We start from the raw sequence: 19474 nt of genomic DNA, 5'->3' as shown, positions 1-19474 counted from the left end.
TTAGATGGCGTGTTCTTTGTTTATGAATCGTCCAACAAGGACAAAAAAGAGAGTATTTCTCGAGAGACTGCGTAACAAAAATAAAGATTTGAGATCATATTTAGTGGGTCATTTGTACATAAAGTGAGAATGACGGAGGTGAAACGGTTACCAGTGTTTGTTTTCCCAAGTTCGCTCAATTTCTTCGCTGATGAGTCGTCTTCACATAAACAAATGGTCACTGTTTACAACCCATATGATTTTGTTGTAAACTTCAAAGGTGCGTTGTTAACTGATACCACTTTTAGTATTAGTCCTTGAAAATTGCACTGATAACCTAACCTTTTTTCGCATGCTTTTGATAGTACTGTGTAATGCTCCACACAAGTACCAGATTGGCGATCCTGAGGGTTCTATAAAACCTCACTGTTGTATGGATATAGTAATACGACACATTTCTATTTTGCCAACTTGCTACCATGTTACGGACAAGTTCAGGATTCAAATGAATGAACACAACAGCAGACAGTTGTTAGGGAAGAAAGATATCCCAGTTATTTTATTACCAGGAAAATCGACAGGAATCTCAGACTCAACTGCTACTAGTCTGGATAACTTCAGACAGTTCTCCACAGATGTACCGTCAGCCTCTTCTAGTGACTCAAGCTCCTCAACTATGCAAATTCAAGCTTCCTCAAATAGCCTTGGAAAATTAGGTTGTTGGAGATTTATTGAATTGTTGTTTTCCAAATGATTTTACTAAGCACATAATTTTCTAGGTTATCAAAATGCTGGACCAAATTATATTGCCATTGTGGTGGCAGTTGTTTGTATTATAGCTCTAATGTTGCCTTCAAATGAAGCTGAAGGTGGCTCGTCATCCTCTGTTTGGTCAATGTTTCACTTGTCTTCACAACAGAAACTGGTATTTGCCTATTCTCTTGGTAAGTGTATTGGAAATTTCAGAAATTGAGTCAGTAATTAATTTTGAATTTTTAATGTATTAAGGTCTGGTTACAATGGTCATATTTCGGGTGTAAGCCTTCTTCCTGTGAGAAGTTCGAAGTACGCAATGAATGCGCACCTTTCTGTTCGCCAACTTTGAGAGATATGAACGTCAATGAGATTCCTTGAAGTCGGCTTAAAGTAACCATTCAGATAATTTATGAAGTAAATTTTAAAATTGGCTGGTCTCTTTTGAAAATTTAAATGAAAATTAAAACTAGCGAAAATTAATATGGAATGTCGTGCCCCCGATTGCAGACAAAACTCCAACCACCCTGTAAAATTGAAGAAAAATTATAATGCAACATTTTTGTGAAATGGCTGTATATGTGTTGTTGTAATTATGGTTAACAAGACTTACCCCAATGACAAACTCCCAACCAGTGCCTCCAGGACAGGACGCTGTAATTCCTCTTCGGATACAAATTGAACCCCTCTCTTTCACTTTAGGTTCGTTGTTCTTCAAATCCAGCACAGCCCAAACCTAAAGAAATTGGTCATAATTGATGTTCCCTCCGATCTTGAAAATCCAAAGCTTACTTGGTCGTGCTTCCCTACTGACACGTGAAGAACGTGTTCATCAATTAGTTCCCATGAAGTTCCCTCTGGCAGAATTGAAACGATATCTTTACGACGATACAAGCGATCCTGTGAGTCCACTGCCCAAACTTGAATGTCGCCAGCGGAAATTTGACGGAGAGTGGGATTGCCCTCGGGTCGGTCCATTAAAAGCCACGCCACTCCTAAATGGGTAAAATATTGTGATTTAATCCTTATTTTAAAGGTCGCGCAATTTTTTTACACACCGTCAGGATTTGCTAAAGTAACTCTGTGCCGCAAGGCTGGTGCTCCTAATGAAGTAATTGCCCACACTCGCCCGTCTACCCCAATCGATAAGGATTGGAAAGCATGCTCGCCCAATACTGCCTCCCACGATTCACCTTGTGGCTTTATCACAGTCACTCCTACTCGCCGAAGAATTGAACCATTAGCTGCGATTGCCCATAATAGCAATGGTTCGTCAGGACGTCCGCTGTGATCGACCTAGGTAAAAACAAAATCGTATGTAAGTATCGACCCTTTTAATCTTTTAAAACCAAACAAACCTGCATTGAAATGTCCAGTAATTTAGTGAGACCAAACTGAAACCATGGTCCAGTACTAGTGTACCGACATTTGCGCTGCCAGCGCTTCCGCCTAACGTAATCAAAGGACCCTTTATATGTGTGGTAACGAGAAGGATAATCAGTCGCATATTGCCATCCTTCTCTATCGGCTCCATCTGGCGGGTGGTAATCGACCAACCATTCGGAAACCTAGGTCAAAATAATTGAATCTCAAATGCGTTCGACTAAACTTTATCGAAAATTAATACCCAATTCCAGTTTCGGTTGGGAAGTGACATGTTTTCTTTATTGTAAGCGTGAAGACCAGTAATGTCGCTCCATGATGGTCGATCAGTGGGCAAACCACGAGCTGAAAATCCAGCCTAACACCCAAAATCACCCAAATTAATTTCCCTTTTTGTTTTAAAAGTTGTGTAATGTACGATCTTTAATACGAACCACAGGGTTCCATCTTTGGTTTTCGTAAAGATTAACGTGTCCCTCGTCGCTGAGCGGATGGATTCCATGTGAACTTCCACCGAACACACCTTTAAAAAACCCGCCTCCGTGAAAACCTGTGTGGATCCAACAAGTGCCATCTTGACCAAGTGCCCAGACAACTCCCCCAGATGACGATTCAACGTGTCGAAAGTGTCCTCCGAGTTGGGTCCACAAAGCGTGAGAAGGTATGCCAGTCTTTGGGATAGAATAGGAAACATCGAAAAGGTTGACGTCGCCTTTGACGACGAAATGAGTTACACTGAAAGGCGACAGCCTGTAAGAGAAGGTAAAGGTGACATCATTTATTTTGACCTGTGATGGAAAATGAGAAAGTTAACAATTGTTATCGAACTAAATGAAACATTTTCGTTCAACTAACTAGATATTGCTGTTTCTGGCAAATGATGGACATGGTAAATCTGTTTCCCGGCTGGAGATCAAATTCACCAGCTTTCTCTTCAATATCCCACATGTTATTTGAGTAGGAGTTGCGCACAACTTCAACGGAACCAGGAGAGGTGTCAAAACGCGGGTTGATGTGTAGGGCTATATCTCTTTTGGCAGTGTACACTTCTTGGGGGTGGATCTTTGGACCACACTGTAGGTTGACGGAGAACCGACAAGCGTTGGCTGGCACTATGCCGCTAATGGTTATGCCACAGCCACGATAAAATCCGTCTGGAGTATCATGGATAAACAGCGACGATAGATTAGCTGATGCATCTGAAGTCATTTCAATCTGGCAAGGAACATCTTTATCCTCCTTTTCGACCTGTGCAAGTAATTATAATAAAAAAATAAGTAACACTGCAATCATTAAGATATTCTTACCCTTGTTTCGTGAACAAAAGGATCGCCCATGTCCGATAAAGCCCAAACCGATTCAGCGAATATTCCAGTGCTTTGTCGCGACGTGCGTGTCACTTTGGTCAGGTGAGCTGCCCAATCCTCAACTTCTTCTTCACTGGCAAATAGCAGCTTAATCGGTGGATTTAGTAAATAGTGGATGACTAGTCCCAGATTTTCAGTACGTCGAATTGCAGTGATTTCGACAGCCAACAACCGCAAGTCTTCGACATCCAACAAGGGCTCTTGACTGCAGCAGCGCAACCCAAGATTGACCCAACGATTATTTAACAAAGCTCGCCCGTTCTTGATCCAGTCAGTCGTTTCTGCTGCAGTGGAGTAGTCCGCAAATTTGTCCTGCCACTGGCTATGACGTTGCCGCAGCTTTTCCAATATTTGGCCCCTCCAAGGCTCAACCCAATAGGAATCAGCACAGTCATCCAATCGTTGTACGAAACCTTTTCCGTCAAAAGCTAGCCAAACAAATGTCACGTCTTCGGTTTTGAGCATTTTCCAAGACCGTCCTCCAGACTCTTCATTCTTTATGCCTGTTCGCAAGTATAGTTTTTGATCTTGGATCAAAAGACCGCACACTTGACTGTCAGATCCAGTGAAAACCAAATTCATTTGGCCAATCATTGCCGTCCAGCTCGAACCAAGTATTGACGAGTCTAGTCCTTTTCTCAACCATACCTCGTTGTCCCGACTGACTGCCCAAGAAGAGGTGGGACCCACAGAGATGTGGTTGAACGATATACCTTTAAAGGGCGGAGGGACCTCGTACCAACTAACGCCTGTTTCGCAGTTCCAGGTTATTCCGTTACGTGTTAACAACTGTCCATTCCTACATAAATTAATGTTATTTTCATAATTTTTTTTAAACCTTCGAATGTAGACAATTAATTATTATTGTTTACTTACCAAGCTAAAATCCAAACAACTCCTTGAGGACCGACACTGACTTGACACGGTTCGCAGCCCTGCGGAGTTTCAATCTTCCTCCAATTACTGCCATCGGGGCACGTTAGTAAGTTAACTCCTTCTCTGTTGCAGGTAAATTTAATGTTAATGTTAAAGACCTTACAAATAATTAAATAAAAGGGCAAACTTCTACCTATATAACAAAAGACCGTTGATTGTAACTGCCCATACAGCTACAAAGCCTGCCACAGCTCCAGGAATTTCCGATCCGCCAGTTGCAATATCAATGAACGGTTCCATCATATCATTCAATACTATTGGAGATAAGGTGACCCAAGTACGAAGGCCATTATATCGACGATTTCGCACCCATTTTCTCCTCCTAACACAGGAGTTCCAAGCCTTTGCTGCAGAATAGGCTCGAGGAAAATCAACTGAATACATCCAACCCTACCATACAAAACTGTAAGGTTAGTTCTTTTTCACACTTTTAACTGTATAGTGTTTGTTCGAATGAGCTTACCTCAGCTTCAAGATGTTGTCCTTCGTGAAGTAATTCTAGATGCCACTGGTCATCCCACACCCATGCTGTGCTGGGCAAATTTACTCTTTTGAGATCCCTGTCAGTCAGACCATCTTGGCTTGAATAACATGGTCTGTCTGTGGGTAAAAGCTTATTGGAGAAACCATCAAGAGGGTTCCATCTTTGGTTTTCATAAGATTCCTCTCTGATACGAATCGGGATCTCCGACTCCAGTCGCAAATGGACTTGATGGTCGCCACATATTGCCCACAAAGCAGTCGAGCAACAACTAATGCGCTTAACACGTAACTCTTTGTTGAATTCGTCGTTTAATTCAGACCACAAACCGTTCGAAAGTTGTATGACTTTTCCTTCTGTTGTGACGGCATAAATGCTTCCACTGTTTCCATTGACAGCAGAGATCACCATCGTCGGTGCACACAACAGATACAACTATAAATATCCACCAACATAAAAAAATCTGACAGATAGTTCTTCAGGAGCGTCTGCTACAGTTTTACTTCGAGAGTCGTCCGAATATCGAGCCGTCCGAATTTGACTATCGATGCGCCAGAGCTAAAAATTAATTGAGAATTTTGTGTTAGTAAACCTCAACAGAAGGTGAGTCCATTCTTTGGATGCCTTCAAACTCTGCATTCCATGTTTATTTGTTTATGCTGAGATTCCCCTGGTATTTTTATTTTAGCTGTCCCATGCTAAAAATAGTAAAATACTTCCGACCTCTACACTATAATAGACTCCGCAACGCCCGCAAGGCAAATTCATGTTTATCTATACACAGAGTAGAAAACGAGAATATCACGCGAGCATAAAAAAAAAGTCTCTTTTCAATACGTGAACTGGGGCTTTTTTTTGAATAGCTTTTATTAGTTGTTGCCTGGTAATAAATTATACCAATAGTTGCAATAAAAAAATAGTCGGTGACTTGGCGATGTCGCCTCGTGCTGTATGTGAGTTCCCATAACAACGTTTTCAAAGAAGTAACAGTGTTTGGGCGGAAAGGAAGGAATCCTATGCAGAGAGAAAACAAACATTCATTGATGTACCTGTGTAGGATGCTCTTTGCCTTAGAAGTATAGTTGGGTAACGCAGACCACACATCATCGACCGCTGCAATGACGGAGAACTTTGAGCAGTTGACAAAGGTGTGACCATCACTATACGGAGACAATTACAGATTTGACGATTGTTTCCTTCAGGGGAGTTTGTTGCTTTGCATGACTGTAGCAATTCACCCGATCGTTTGTTAGCATGCGTTCATCCCTCTGTCCACAATCAACCTGCTGTGGTGTTTATCAGACAAGTCCAGTACATGGTCTCCATGGTGACAACATATTGATCAAGCTAAAGTAGACCTCCTGTGCCTTCCAGCCTGCTGGTCACTGTTTTTGTCAGTTGGCTTTTATACTGACCTCTTGTTACCATCAACTTCCCATTCTTGTTAACAGAGATTGCAGGAGACGGTCTGCACCAGTCGTCAGAATTCCTCTCTGCTAGTCAGAGAAGACAACGGGGATGAACTGCAAGCTGTGCCAGCTGTAACTAAAATCTGCAACATCCTTAGCTTCCATCTAGCTGTTCCTATAGATAGAAAGAAGAAAAGTATTTCAGAAGAGTGTATCTTCTCTTCCATTGAGGACCGCATAGACAGGTATTTCATATTTACGATAACATTTGTAAAGGTTATAACCTGATTATTTAAACAATGATTCTTAGAAACACAATAAACCTTGGAAATCTTTCACTTCCCTATCCATTGCCATCCACAAGTGAAACTGATAAATTGTCATCCTCCTTTCGAGCGTCAATCATGTCTACAGCTGGTGATCCAACCGAAAGCGGAACTGAAGATGAGATGCAGGACGAGGGCCAAGAAACTTCACTTGTACAAGATGTAAGAAATTTTTATTGTAAAATGAATTTTAAAAAATTTTAATCCGACTGTTATGAATCCGACGGTTATGACGAAACGAATTGTTTGGTGTTGTTTGAAATCATGTGGTCTCAATGACTTTATTGTTTTGAATTTAGACCTACGTCAAGCAGTATCTAGCCGAGCATGAGAGCCAGGTCGTTTTATGGGAGCAAATGACTTCTTTTCGACGGGAATATATGGATATGCGGGCTCAAGTCGAAAGCATCTTGACTCGATTGCACATGGATTTCTCCAACATGACACGCGACGCTTCGTGTAATTTTGTTTTACTACTCTCCCAAATGGGATGCCCTTCGTGTTCAACTGGGGTGAGTTATCCACATTTAATTACATTCCGCACCCAACCCAACCGCCGCTCACCTTTTCATGCATATCAAAGCAAGCGTGATGAGGGTATTTAATGGTCTTTTTGCATGTGTTCTTTTTTGGTTTCTTCAACTTTAAACTGTTTTTTCTTAAATACTCTATTACCGGTTATTTTGCAGGCTGGGCTTGAGGCTTGCTCAGAACGACTAAAAAACCTTGAAGTAGAACTCGAGAAAGCGCGCAGTGAGAGTTCGTCTTTGTCAAACAGAGTAGAATCTGCAATGGAAATGAATAGCCATGTTCAAGACAAATTGGGAGACCGAGAGAATGTAATTCAATCGTTGACGGAGACAATCGACCAGTTGGTTAGTCGTGTTTGAAAAGTGGACGATTCACCATTATCTCTATCCCCCCTTTCTAATCTAACTTGTTTAATCGATTCGCTTTACTATAGCAAAGCCATTGCCATCAACTAGAAGAGAATTCAAGCGACGGACCTCAGTGGGAGGAGCTGATTGTCAAGCTTGAGGGTGCCCTTCGATCGATTGGTCGTCTGGTTGTTGACGATTCTGATCTGTACAGTCCTGACTACGAAGTCCAACTAGATGGTGAAGAAACTACCGCAACGTAACTTGTCTATTGTTCTTGTGTGTCAAAATGTTCATCTTTTCATCGCTATTTGGTTTGTTATTCTAGTAATTGGACAAACTTGCCTCTTTTGGCAGAGAGTACCTTGACCGCCGTGCGTGCTGTTCTGTCGCGACGGCGAGGTGAAATCCAACAACTCCAGGTAAGTGTTCCAAACTTATAAACAATTCAAAAATAATTAAATAGTTAACCACTGAGTAAATCGAACTGTTTATTCTTCATATCAGAGCGCTGTAAACGAATTCCAACAGAAAATGGTGCAAACGGATCAGACCAAAGGTGACATTGAAAGTCGTGAAAGGGCCTATCAGAAAGAGTTAAAAGATCTTCGGTCCCAGTTGTCGGAGATGGCTCATGAGAAACAACTTCAGAAAGAGAGCGTGCTGCAAGCAGAACGATCAAATAAAAATATTCAGTTAGAGCTAGAAGAAAAGGAGAAAGCCATGCAGAAGTTGAAAGATGAAGTAACTTTCATTCCTTATCCGCACCCCAGTTTAATTGTGTCTAATCCCTATTGTTTAACAGCTTCATCGCGAAAAATCAAGTCGCCAACGCATGGAAGAGTCCCTTGAAGAGTTAAAGAAAGAAGAAGCCCATCAGAAAAGTACTCACACAGAGCTACTGACTGAAATTCAGCAGCTTTCGTGCGACAACCAAATGTGGTACGATTTTAATTTTTTTGTTTTTGTTTTGTTTTGTTTTAAAATCCGAGTCCATCTCTTCCAGCCGTACCAACATTTCAACGTTCGAAGAACGCTTCAACCGCCTCCGAAGGGAGATGGATCAAATGCGTGAAGAACGTACACGGTTGACCGTAGCACTCGATTTTTCAAAGGATGAACGAAATCAGCTTATCAAACAACTAAAGGAATTGGAAGACAAAACTGGTATTTAAGTTGCTAATAATTTTAATTTGGTGGTGTTCTAAGTAATCCACAAATGAATTGCGTGCAGGGTCCTTAAAGGAACAATCGAGAAGTATACAGATGGAAAAAATGTCGGTTGAGGATTCACTTTGCCGCTTACAAGTTCACAAATCTCTCGATGAAACCCAAATACAGAAACTAAATGCAGATATTGAACAGGTATAATAGGAAAAATTGGTGTGTAATTTTGTATGATTACTCGAGTTACGAAAAAATGTATTGATTGAGTAGATCAGGAAAGAGAGTTCCGATTTCTTAAGAGAACGTGAAGAATTGAATGAGGAAGTGTCAGCCTTAAAGCACGAATTGGTTAAGGCTGAGGAGTTACGCACACGACTTGAATCCTTCAACAGCTCATTGGAACATTCATTAAACGTAGCCAACGTCGACAACGTGGAAACCAAGGAACAAATTGAAACATTAATACAGGTACTATGTTTGTGATTTCCGTAAGATGTTGCAGAAATAATAATTAAATGGTTGTTATTTTCCCCTTAGATTAATGAGCAGTTGACAGAAAAGCAATCATCCATGGAGCAACGCTACGCCGAAATTGAAACTGGCAACAATCATTTGATGGAAGAAATAGGAAAACTTACTCGCGAATTTACTTTGTCCAAAGAGCGGGAGCAATCTTGGAAGGAAGAAGTTGATCGGCTTCGATTGAAAATAAACAGTCTGGAAGAGGAAACTCGTGCTGTCCATCAACAGCTTCTGGGAGCACAGAACGTTAACCATTTGACTCAAGTGTCACTGATAGCAACTCAAACCAGTTACGAAGAGCTTCAAATTGAATTGGAACGTGTCACAAAAGAAATGCAGGTGTGAACAAACTCTACTATAATGGGTCTTTGAGTTTAGTTACTAATTCATGTGGTCTTGGACAGGCGATCGGAGCGGAGAAAGAAAGTTTGCTAATGGAGCTGCAGCAGCTAAACGAATCGACCAACAATGCCGTCGCTCAACTCCAGGAGGAGAATAAAACTCTTTCTCGAGATATTAACGACTTGGACAAACAGTTGCATGATGTCGCAAACGAAAAGACATTGCTATTGCATGGTGTAGAGAAAGAAAGGGTAAAGAATTGTAGATTATTGTTATCATTACGAAATGTTTTACCATTTCATTCAATTTCAATTGTTCTACTGTAGCTTGAGAAAAAAGCTACTTTACAAAGTAAACTCCTAGAAGTTCAACAAGAACACAAGCGCCATATCGAATTGGTGCAAAACCAGCATAGTAAGGTTGTCCAAGATATGCAAAAAGATATGGCCCAGCAGCTTGCAAAATTACAAGAACAGCTCAACAAGCGAGAAAGTGAAAAGCAACAGCAACTTGCCCAGGGTAATAATGTTTGTTTGGTACCGTTTCTCAGTATTTCCAATGTTTTCACTTCCCGTTGTAGTTCAAGGAGAACGAAAAGCACTCCAGGATAAACTTAGCGCTTGCGCCGCTGAATTAGAGTCTGAACGAAAAGAGCTGGCACGTGTACGCCAAGAAGAGGCCGAACTCCAGGCCGAGCATAGTCAGTCCGTAGAAAACTTTCGCTCAGAAATCTCGCGGCTTCACTCGGATTTACGTTCTGCAGGGTCAGTGTTGATAGTTGAACTCATCGATTGTGAAACTGTGAATCATTTTATCTTTGATTGGTGATGACTCAGGGAAAGCCGCTCGAAAGAGATGCAGACAGCCGAACAAATTTTGGCTGTGACGAACGAAAGTTTAAAGCGATCAGAACAGGATTTTGGATCGGCTAAAACAGAACTCTCTGCCACCAACCGACAGCTGAAGGATGCTCAAAGGCAACTGGAAGCGCTTCAGATTCAACTTAGCAAAAGTATGGGTATTTTATTGCTGTTTTTCATAGCTGACCGGTATTCATGTATCCAATACTCGTGCAGTGGAATCGCAGAGGGACGATGCGCGCAAGGAAGGCCTCCAAAGAGGAGGTATATTAGACGAGTTGCAGAACGAGCGATCTGAATTGCGCAACTCGATAGTTGGGTTTCAAACATCGATCAAGCGGCTCGAGTCTGAACGGGAAGACATTGTCAAATGTTTGGAAGAAGCACGCAAGAGGATTGCAGGTATTGTAACAGTGCACTTTACGTTTTGGTTTTCATACTTTGGCTCTAAATTTAATCGATCACCCTCTATAGTGCTTGAAGAGAACCGCGGAGTCCTTGAACGCGAAATCCATCACCTGCGCACTTTAGTCAAGGATGCAGACCAGCAAGTAGCCCGACTCACCGAGGACTTGAACGTTAACCAGCAAAAGCTAGAACGCTCTCAGGACGCTCAGAACCGCTGGAAAGAACGAAGTGAAGCGTTGGTTGAACAACTGCAAGCAGAACAAAATAGAACTATTTTGGCAGAACAAGCTGTTACCAAGTATATGAACAAGGCACAAGCAATAAAAATGCACTTTCAGCAGGTAAGCGAAACATTTTCTGTCGAAATGATTTTTTATAACCAAGTCCTTTTCTTAATAATGGATTAGATGGAACAGCAGTATACTCAAAAACTTCAGCAATCTGGTACGCAGCATTCGTTACACCAACAGCGACTGGACGAGATGGATGTGACTGTTCAAAAGACCATTGGACGCTCAAAGCGTTTGGAAGAAGAACGCCACAACTTCCATAGCCGCCTTATTGAAGCTGACAAAGAAGTTGGAATTTTGAAAGTAAGGAATTTTCTTGTTTCGAGCCGATAGTTTGGTGACCCTATAGTTCATACGTGTTGTACAGTGAGGTTAGAGTGCTACAGACCATCGGTCTCGTCATAACAACCTCGTCTTTACATCCCTTTTCAAGGTGTTTTTACATTGTGAAAGTTCGCCTACTTTTACTTCATTAGTAAAACATAATTTTTGTTTTTCTATCGTGTAAAACGTATTGCAGACTCGTTTGCGTGAAGCCGACTCACAAGCCCAAGATTTGACCGATCAAATGCACCGATTGGAACTTGAAAAAAGAGAGCTCAATAGCCGTTTTGGAGTCCTCTATTCCACCTTGAAGCGCTTCATTCGAACTCTTGAAGACACCCATCAGGGTAACATCAATAACAAATCTCATGACTCGATTGGAACCGGCGTCAGATTTCTCCAGCCGCTGTCTACTACTATGGGTGTGTAGAATGCTAACTGTTTAGGACTTGGTAGTATCGAGAAAACTGTTTGTCATAAAATTCACGCTATATCTGATTTACAGATTCCGATATGTCAATAATGCGAGAGACGAGCAGTGCTGATCCGGACGCTATTCAGGTCGTTTTGCAAGATTTGATGCGTCACATACTGCAGTTGCAAGCCCGGCGAGCCGCTGAGACGGCACCAAACCGTGACGAGCCTACTCGCCTAGAATTATCATCTCGTGAACGTCAACGTCAGCAGCTGTCACGCCACCTTCGCGATTCAGAAGGGAACGCAGCTGGTCTAAGGGAACAGTTGCATGCGTCACTCAATACCGTGGCCTCACACACGTCCTTGGGTCCACAAACTCTTCATCGCGAATCGACCCGTTTGGACGGCCTGGTTTCAGGTGTTCGTCGTTTCGATAGCTCGCCCATTAGGCCCGACGGAGCACCCCATTGATCTCTAATTGATATTTTTCTATTTCAGAGCCCATTAGTCAGATTTTAAAAAGCGAACTCTCCTCAACAGAGATTCTCTTTAAATACGTTTATCTTAGTCGTTTAAGTTTAATAGCACTCATAGAGCCTCTACTTAACTCTTGGTTTTTGAGCTATTATTCCGAGTTCGTCCAAAATTGCCATATACTTTGAGTAAGTTTTGTTTTTGTCAGGAACTTGCCACATCCCGTGTTGATCGATATCACTCATTCTACCGATTGCATTAACTCATGTGATATAATTTCAAACGCGGACGTTCTTTTTTCTAGTTAATCCTGTTCTTGAGATATCGAATCGTACAGTCAACTAGCTAGGGTAGGTAGCCTACATCCAAGCGGCCCAAACACATCCTGATGAAGGAAATTGCCAACGCTGCAAACGTATCACACAGGAAACAACGCCAGTGATACGTTTCTTTTCTCTCTATTTGAAAATTTTGATTGACGAAATTTGTTTCGTAAAACGCACCAAATGTCCTGTGGTTTTATTGCTGGCTCATATGAATTTTTTTTCTGGGGTGGGAATACTTGATTTTTATGGCGTGTTTTTTTTTTGTGTCCGTAGTAGCACTGTACGGTATTTAGATTATTGCCAAGTGAGCAATACATGAAAAAAATTGTGTGCTCCAAAACGTATGACTTATCGAGTAGATGCTATGTTTATATGTTTGGTATTCGACCGCTGAGGAAAAGGCATCGTGACTCGTTTTACATACCGATAACGTGCGACAAAATTTCTTTTCGTGAGTTGGTGTTAACTAACGTAGGTATTTTATTTTAAAAAAATACGTTCAGTATTTTAAATCACATTTATGTCTATTTTTATTTACTTTCCCAACAGGCAGTATTTCTGACCACAAAAGGTGGGTTTACCCAAAACAGGTTTACAGAGAAAAAATATGATGGGGACTTCAACATAAAGCCACACATGCTTGTTAAATTTCACCTGGTCGCTCGCCTTGCTGCAGTTGTATTGCGTGACGTGCCTGTCGAGAAAATTCAGTCAGTTGAGTGTTTCAGGTGAGTATGTTAGTTGGACCCCGTTTATTCTCTAGTAGTTATGTCTCGGAATTTCTGGAGAAATTGTAGAACGTGCAGCCTTTTTGATGGTTTCAAATCTTTATTCTTGTTATTCAAATGGCGGAGCTCACTGTATAAGTTGTGTTACAAAGAACTTATTTGTCTGCTCATCCCGTACTTTTCTCTGACGGTCGTTTATAGAAAAGCACTCGACGAAGATGGGAAAAGGTAAACCCTCCTTTCTGGTCCGATTAACCGTGCATGAATGAAGGGTTCATAAAATGTGGCGCTCTTCATATAGTATAATTGGTGCAATATTTTTCGAACACTTAGGCTGTTTGAACAGTTCGTTCGTTACTTCGATCAATATTTGGACATGATTTCTCTTCCCTTCATCCTGGGTTTCTATGTTGCCACTGTCGCTGCCAGGTAGAGTATTTCAATCACCATGGGTATTGTCCAACAATCCGTTTGAATAGTTAATACTTTAGTGCGAACAAATTTTAATTACATTTTTTATTTATTGGGACAGATGGTGGCAGCAATACATGGCCTTACCTTGGCCAGACCGGTAATGCATCCGATATAATGCCTTGCAATAACTTTTCTTGATTCTAGATATTTATGCTTTCAAAGATTAATTTTGACGATTGCCGCTTACGTGCATGGATATGACGCTGAATCTAAGAAGTTAAAGAAGACTCTGGTTCGCCATTGTAATCTAATGGGTGTGCTGTTGGTAAGATCGCTGTCAAGAACTAACAATAATTGTAAAAAAATTCTGGAAGAGGCTGTCAAATTAGGTTGGTTTATTTTTGCTTTTGTTATTGAACATCGTCCTAACTTCAGCCTATTTCTCCAGGATTTATGACAAAAAGGGAAAAGATATACTACGAGTCGATTGAAACCAATGTGAATTTGTATTGGCTACCCGGATTGTGGTTCGCTCAAAATTTACAAGCAGCATTTATGCAAGGATGCGTCAAAGATACTTACGCTGTCAATCAAATTATGGAGGTATGTGATGAAGTTGTTTTAACTCGACGCCGAGTTTGAGAAATTTGCCTTTCTTCAGGAATTGCTAGATTATCGCGGGAAATGCGGTACTTTATGGACTTATTCTTGGATCAGTATTCCACTTATTTATACACAAGTAAGTACGTACTTTAGTATGCTAAAGCTTATAAGTTTAATTTAAATGTTTTGATAACTTAACTAGGTTGTGACTTTGGCCGTGTACTCGTTTTTCTTCGCTTGCATTATGGGTCATCAACGTATTGTTGACCCAACATCTCCTGAAAATGGTATCACGGCTGATTTGTACTACGGATTCTCTTTGGTTCTAAAATTTTGTTTCTACATGGGATTACTCAAGGTATAAACTAAAAAACGCAGGTGCGACAGACCGATAACCACTAAATAAAAATGATATTTTTCTATTATTTCTTAAAATTAATTGTTTTTTTGCAGTTAGCTGAACAAATGATATGTCCATACGGAGATGGTGATGAACATTTTGACGTGGATTTCTTGCTAAATCGCCACGCTCAGGTAGTATTATTTTTTTTTTTTAAATTGTTGGTATACAAGATTAAAATGTTTTTTCGTTTAATTGAATCAAGTAGGTTATACAATTAGGTACTGATATTTTATCAGATCAGTGCCCGTCAGCTTTCCCAGAGTTACTGGATCAAAAAATTGAAAGAAATTTTGAGAGAAAACAAAGTGTCACACAGAAAGATAAGAAAAACTGCATTAACCAACCTTTTGATTCACACATGACGCTAAGGTATCAAATTTCTTCATGTTTTGTGTGATTGAGGTAATAATTAATAATTAGCAAATTATTTTCTAGTCGAATGATCAGCGCATTTAACATTTTACACCGTCCCACTCGTGTGGCCCCAGAGAAGAATCACGTTGATGGCTCTTTTCCTTTTGAAAGCAATGCGCTAGAAATCTCTTATGACACGAGAGCAAAAACTCAGAAAACCGACGAACGATGGTTTGCTAAATATTGGAAGCGATCAAGCGGTTCGTGCGAAGTATCTTCAAGACGTACAAACATAGACACCGGAAATAACGAACAGTCTTTCGTACACCTGTAGCGTAATTTAATTCCCTTTATATAGGCTTTCTTTCATGAATTAATACAACATCACTAGTTCTTTGGTTTAGGTCTTTATTTGTGGTTTCACGTTGAACGCTAGCTGCAATGTGGTAGATACTGCTATTTATTTATTTCTATCTATCTAGTATCACGTAGCTCTAGGAAAAGTGTGCTCACGGAGTTTTGGTTTTATTTACATTTTAACGTTCGTACTAATTTATGTTACTAAAATAAATTGCACCCAGAGAGCAACCACCTTTAATTTGCCAAGAGCCCAAAATAAAATTTCCATTAAAATTTTCATTTTACCAACAAAATTTGCTTTTTTGGCATTTCAGCTAGCTGTTTGTTCGCGTCGTATTCAGAACAATTTCGTTTAATGACTGACTGATGATGAGAGTGATAGACGCATTCCTAGATTTTTAAAAGCTTTAAAGAGGTACGTTTACTAGCACTCTATAAACATATTTATCGCATTTCCTGTAAGATAATTTGGGTGGTAACTGTCAGTAACGGTGTCAACAACAAAGTTCTCTTGACAGATTTTTATCCGGATTTTTAACAGTTTGCTTTTTTCCGGTTTCTTAATTAGTTAATAGTTCTTTTAGTATTGAAACACTGGCGAAATCTGGTAATGAGTTTTTGAATCTTAAGTTGGTTGCACAGTCACAGCTCATTATTATTGGAGTTCTATTGTCGCGTTTGGAGTATTACTGTCGAGCACTGGAGTTCTATTGTAGGGTATTTTAAATAAAATATTGGAGTTCTATTGTCGATGGAGTTCTATTGTCGGGTATTTTTAATAATATTGCCAACTTAGGATTCAAAACTCGTTACTAGATGTTGCTAGTGTCGCCCTTGTTGTTTTATATTGTGAAACGAGGCAAAATGGGCGAAACAATTGGATGCTAATTAATACTTATATTCCTGTGATTTCATATACCAAATTGAACTTCGTATGATATGTAGGTTTATCTTGACCTAATTTCCTTATTTTTATGCTGTACCAACTTATTTTTTCAAATTTTAGATGCATACTGTCAGTCATTCCAAAAAGTTGACTTAGCGCTCAGTCACTCCAATAGACCCATCATGTTGTCAAAAGCCTAAAACTCATGTGTGAAGCTCACATATCATGGAATACAAATGTGTGGAGACAAGGTATTTCCCCATTACTGCTACCACCCCAACCACACCACGTCAAATGCCTTACTAAATTCAGCACCATTCACCCATATGATAAAGGTAAGCATCAATATAACCTATCACCACGCTACTGCAATACTTCATGACACTTTCTTTAGCATCAGGAAGTTTACCTCAACCTAAGGAGTAAGGCTGTTGGTTGCTGTGATTTCCATTTTTGAGGTTTTTTATCATGAAAATCTTCAGTGTGCTTGTTAGTATAGGTAAAGATTGAAATGCTTTATTAACTGTTATATTTTCAATTCATTAATGCAATACATTTTTTTTACAGAGCACGTAATAGATCCTTAAGCCAATGCTGACCTTTGTCCATGAAGGAAGAGGGACATCCAGCAACGTTCTGCTCCATCCTTATCTTCCCGACGTACGCTCATCTAGCTTCACTGCTTTTGCTGCTACAACTTGTCTTACTTCACCGACGAGTTGAAACACTTCAGTGGTCGCTACCCCCTTTGCTGTTACACACCTGCAGTTACTCACCACGGGATTATGCCCAGGTACCCGACAATTGACTTACTTTCGTAGATTATCTACTAATAATCTAGTTGAGTTAAACTCTGTCTGTGTAATAGTTTTTCCAAAATCAGGCCCTTCTTACGCGCAAACGAAGTTTTACTTGGACGTTTCTTTTTTCTAACGCTAGATGGCTTTTCGATCATTTTTAGCTGTCAAAACAGTCAGTTTCAGTAACTTTGCACTTCTCTTTAAACGTTTATCGACCGTTTTTGGTGGTAATTTTGTAGTGATAACAAACGATAACTATTCCCCCAACAAAGCTCACTTGTTAGATTTTTAAAAATGTGTTTTTTTTTTCTACTTCCGGTTTTGTCATTTCTGTCAGTAGTTTAGTAAATATTCATCCGAGGTACAAAAGAACCACATATTCGTGATCCTCGTAAAATTTGGGGTAAAGTTCATGTTGTGTTTTTTACGTACGCGTACTTCCGGTTTCGAAAATTTTCCTGAACTATAGTTCAGGAAAATTCTCGATTTTGGCCAAAATTTAGATTTCGCTTAAATTACACCTAATCGACCCCAAATTTCATGGAGATCACGAATATGTGGTTTATTTTGACGACAGCTCAATGGTTAAGGAGCTATCGCTTACTTCCGGTATACTTCCGGAAAATTAGCATAAAATAAGCAAGTGAGCTTTGTTCTCTGTAGATTTCTAAACACTCCATGCTAAATTTAAGCAAAGAGAAATAGTATTTTTAATTACTTTTATGACTATTTTGACTATCTAAGGCCAGTCCTTTAGATGGTATGGCAACCGTAGAACTCCAAAGTCCAAAGAAATAAAAACTCCTTTTTTAAATGTTATTAAAAATACCCGACAATAGAACTCCAGTGTCCGACAGTAGAACTCCACTACGATATATGAAAATAATGTAAAAAAAAATATTGGGGTTCTATTGTCGCGTAGTGGAGTTCTTCAGTTCTACTGTCGTGCACTGGAGTTCTATTGTCGGGTATTTTTAATAAGGAGTTCTACTGTCGCATACTATAATTTTACCAACTATATAATTTTTTAAATTTATTTAAAATATTGGGGTTCTATTGTCGGTGGAGCCTCTTTTTTAGGTGGCTGTGAATAAGTGGCTGTATAATGTCCACCAGGTAGCGCGAGTGTCTTCAGGGACGCTTAGCGGCCATTTTGATCCAAGACGCAGCAGAAGTTGGTTGTGACGTTTCTCACGATGAAAATTAAAAGGTATTTATTGTGAATTTCCTATTGTTATTGAATGTAAAATGTTGATGTGTAAATTTTCAGGTAATTTAGCACGTAGAAACCAAGTTGCCAAATGATTCATCTGAGACTTGGAATTGCCTGTACATTTCCGAAATGGCGTGCCTCGTGTGTCTCGCTGCCTGTTTTTTGGCTTACGTCTCACCCCATTCAACAGGAAAAAGTAATTATTTAGATAAAATGTCTTGCAAAAGTACTACAGATTTAGTTAACATGACTAAGGCCAATTTGCTCCGCTACTATCTAAATTTTGAATCAGATATCACAGTTATGCTGTTGGACTGCGTAGTTTTTCTGTTACTCTTTGTATTCTTTTGTTATAATGAGTATGCATGTGTACACAGTTGTGTTTCTCGAAAATAATTTTCTTTTCTTAAACAGGTAAAACAAACGCTGGTGGTTACCTTGTTGCAGCCAAATGGTGAAAGGTGTGACAAAGGCAGATTGAACCGTTGTATGCAGCATGCGGTTGCAGTGTAATCCAGAAGTTGTGCTGTTGTAGCTGAGCTGTTCCATCTGGGTTCCTGACTTCAAAAATTTCGTGTTGTCGTTTTCATCCATGCCATATGAAATTGCTCTGCCAGTGATATTTTGTGTTGCTGCGTTAAAAGTTTGATCTGTTGTCTTTTGAGTTTTCATTCAATCATGCAGTATACGACTGAGGCAACCTGATCAATGTCAGGTTTGAAACAGTTGAGAACTGCTAGATAAAACAAGCTTTCTGCACCAAACAAATAATAACTTGCATATAACTTGCATCATGTTATTATCGCGGTAGAGAAAGCGACAGGCCCCCCCCCCCTGGGGGCCACAGGAAAAATGTGTATGATGTATATGAATATTATAAAAATAAAATTTTGCATGCAATAAAATATTCGTATCAATCTTTTTCGCGATAAAATTTTTGAAAATTTCGTGTAAGGGGAATTTTTTTAAATTTTTTTTCAAAAACAAAAGTCTGGACTTAGCAGAAATAATTAGGTGGTGGACTTTGAATTTTTAATAAAATTGTTGGACTTTAAATTTAATGACAAAAGA

General features: G+C 39.9%; 4 protein-coding genes and 2 long non-coding RNA genes across 12 annotated transcripts; 5 read left to right on the top strand and 1 right to left on the bottom strand.

Annotated features, from left to right (window-relative positions):
* Positions 1-7: 7 nt before the first annotated feature.
* LOC124188860 (motile sperm domain-containing protein 1-like) lies at positions 8-1302 on the top strand. The gene is made up of 4 exons (XM_046581773.1): positions 8-259; positions 345-695; positions 759-923; positions 988-1302. The coding sequence occupies exons 1-4, from the start codon at positions 130-132 to the stop codon at positions 1017-1019; spliced, it is 678 nt and encodes a 225-aa protein (XP_046437729.1). The 5' UTR covers positions 8-129; the 3' UTR covers positions 1020-1302.
* Positions 692-5310, bottom strand: LOC124188853 (tectonin beta-propeller repeat-containing protein-like). Of its 2 annotated transcripts, XR_006872504.1 has the most exons (13): positions 4882-5310; positions 4552-4808; positions 4359-4481; positions 3423-4281; positions 2971-3363; positions 2550-2903; positions 2360-2473; positions 2091-2300; positions 1791-2028; positions 1525-1727; positions 1346-1468; positions 998-1259; positions 692-919 (listed from the first exon to the last, which is right to left on the bottom strand). XR_006872504.1 is itself a non-coding variant. In XM_046581763.1 (12 exons), exons 1-12 carry the CDS (start codon positions 5308-5310, stop codon positions 1212-1214), a joined length of 3351 nt encoding a protein of 1116 aa, XP_046437719.1. In that variant the 3' UTR covers positions 961-1211. The 2 variants fall into 2 exon arrangements, 1 of the variants encoding a protein (XP_046437719.1); XM_046581763.1 differs by lacking the exon at positions 692-919 and having other exon boundaries at positions 961-1259.
* Positions 4685-12982, top strand: LOC124188851 (paramyosin-like). 6 transcript variants are annotated; one of them, XM_046581760.1, is made up of 23 exons: positions 5809-6047; positions 6102-6280; positions 6351-6553; positions 6619-6796; positions 6934-7146; positions 7324-7509; positions 7599-7771; positions 7841-7934; positions 8020-8256; positions 8318-8454; positions 8519-8679; positions 8747-8877; positions 8950-9147; positions 9217-9540; positions 9606-9794; positions 9870-10062; positions 10124-10307; positions 10380-10555; positions 10620-10805; positions 10878-11152; positions 11219-11404; positions 11622-11847; positions 11931-12982. In XM_046581760.1, exons 4-23 carry the CDS (start codon positions 6713-6715, stop codon positions 12311-12313), a joined length of 3936 nt encoding a protein of 1311 aa, XP_046437716.1. In that variant the 5' UTR covers positions 5809-6047; positions 6102-6280; positions 6351-6553; positions 6619-6712; the 3' UTR covers positions 12314-12982. The 6 variants fall into 6 exon arrangements, with proteins under 6 accessions (XP_046437714.1, XP_046437713.1, XP_046437717.1 ...); XM_046581758.1 differs by lacking the exons at positions 5809-6047; positions 6102-6280 and adding an exon at positions 4685-4823; XM_046581757.1 differs by lacking the exons at positions 5809-6047; positions 6102-6280 and adding an exon at positions 4696-4828.
* On the top strand, positions 12958-15783 carry LOC124188855 (bestrophin-4-like). Its single transcript, XM_046581766.1, has 13 exons — positions 12958-13113; positions 13192-13370; positions 13572-13598; positions 13704-13799; positions 13903-13941; positions 14007-14173; positions 14233-14387; positions 14446-14523; positions 14590-14745; positions 14841-14921; positions 14996-15159; positions 15211-15474; positions 15549-15783. The coding sequence occupies exons 1-13, from the start codon at positions 12958-12960 to the stop codon at positions 15571-15573; spliced, it is 1587 nt and encodes a 528-aa protein (XP_046437722.1). The 3' UTR covers positions 15574-15783.
* Positions 15784-16667: 884 nt separating this feature from the next.
* LOC124188850 lies at positions 16668-17007 on the top strand. Its single transcript, XR_006872503.1, has 3 exons — positions 16668-16725; positions 16785-16889; positions 16958-17007. It is a non-coding gene; the product is annotated as an uncharacterized LOC124188850 (long non-coding RNA).
* Positions 17008-18241: 1234 nt separating this feature from the next.
* Positions 18242-18877, top strand: LOC124188849. Its single transcript, XR_006872502.1, has 3 exons — positions 18242-18400; positions 18461-18599; positions 18818-18877. It is a non-coding gene; the product is annotated as an uncharacterized LOC124188849 (long non-coding RNA).
* The last annotated feature ends 597 nt before the right edge of the window (positions 18878-19474 follow it).

The sequence above is a fragment of the Daphnia pulex genome, chromosome 2, assembly GCF_021134715.1.
Source record: "Daphnia pulex isolate KAP4 chromosome 2, ASM2113471v1".
Classification (NCBI taxonomy): Eukaryota; Metazoa; Arthropoda; class Branchiopoda; order Diplostraca; family Daphniidae; genus Daphnia; species Daphnia pulex.
This window is presented reverse-complemented; position numbering and strand designations above follow the sequence as displayed.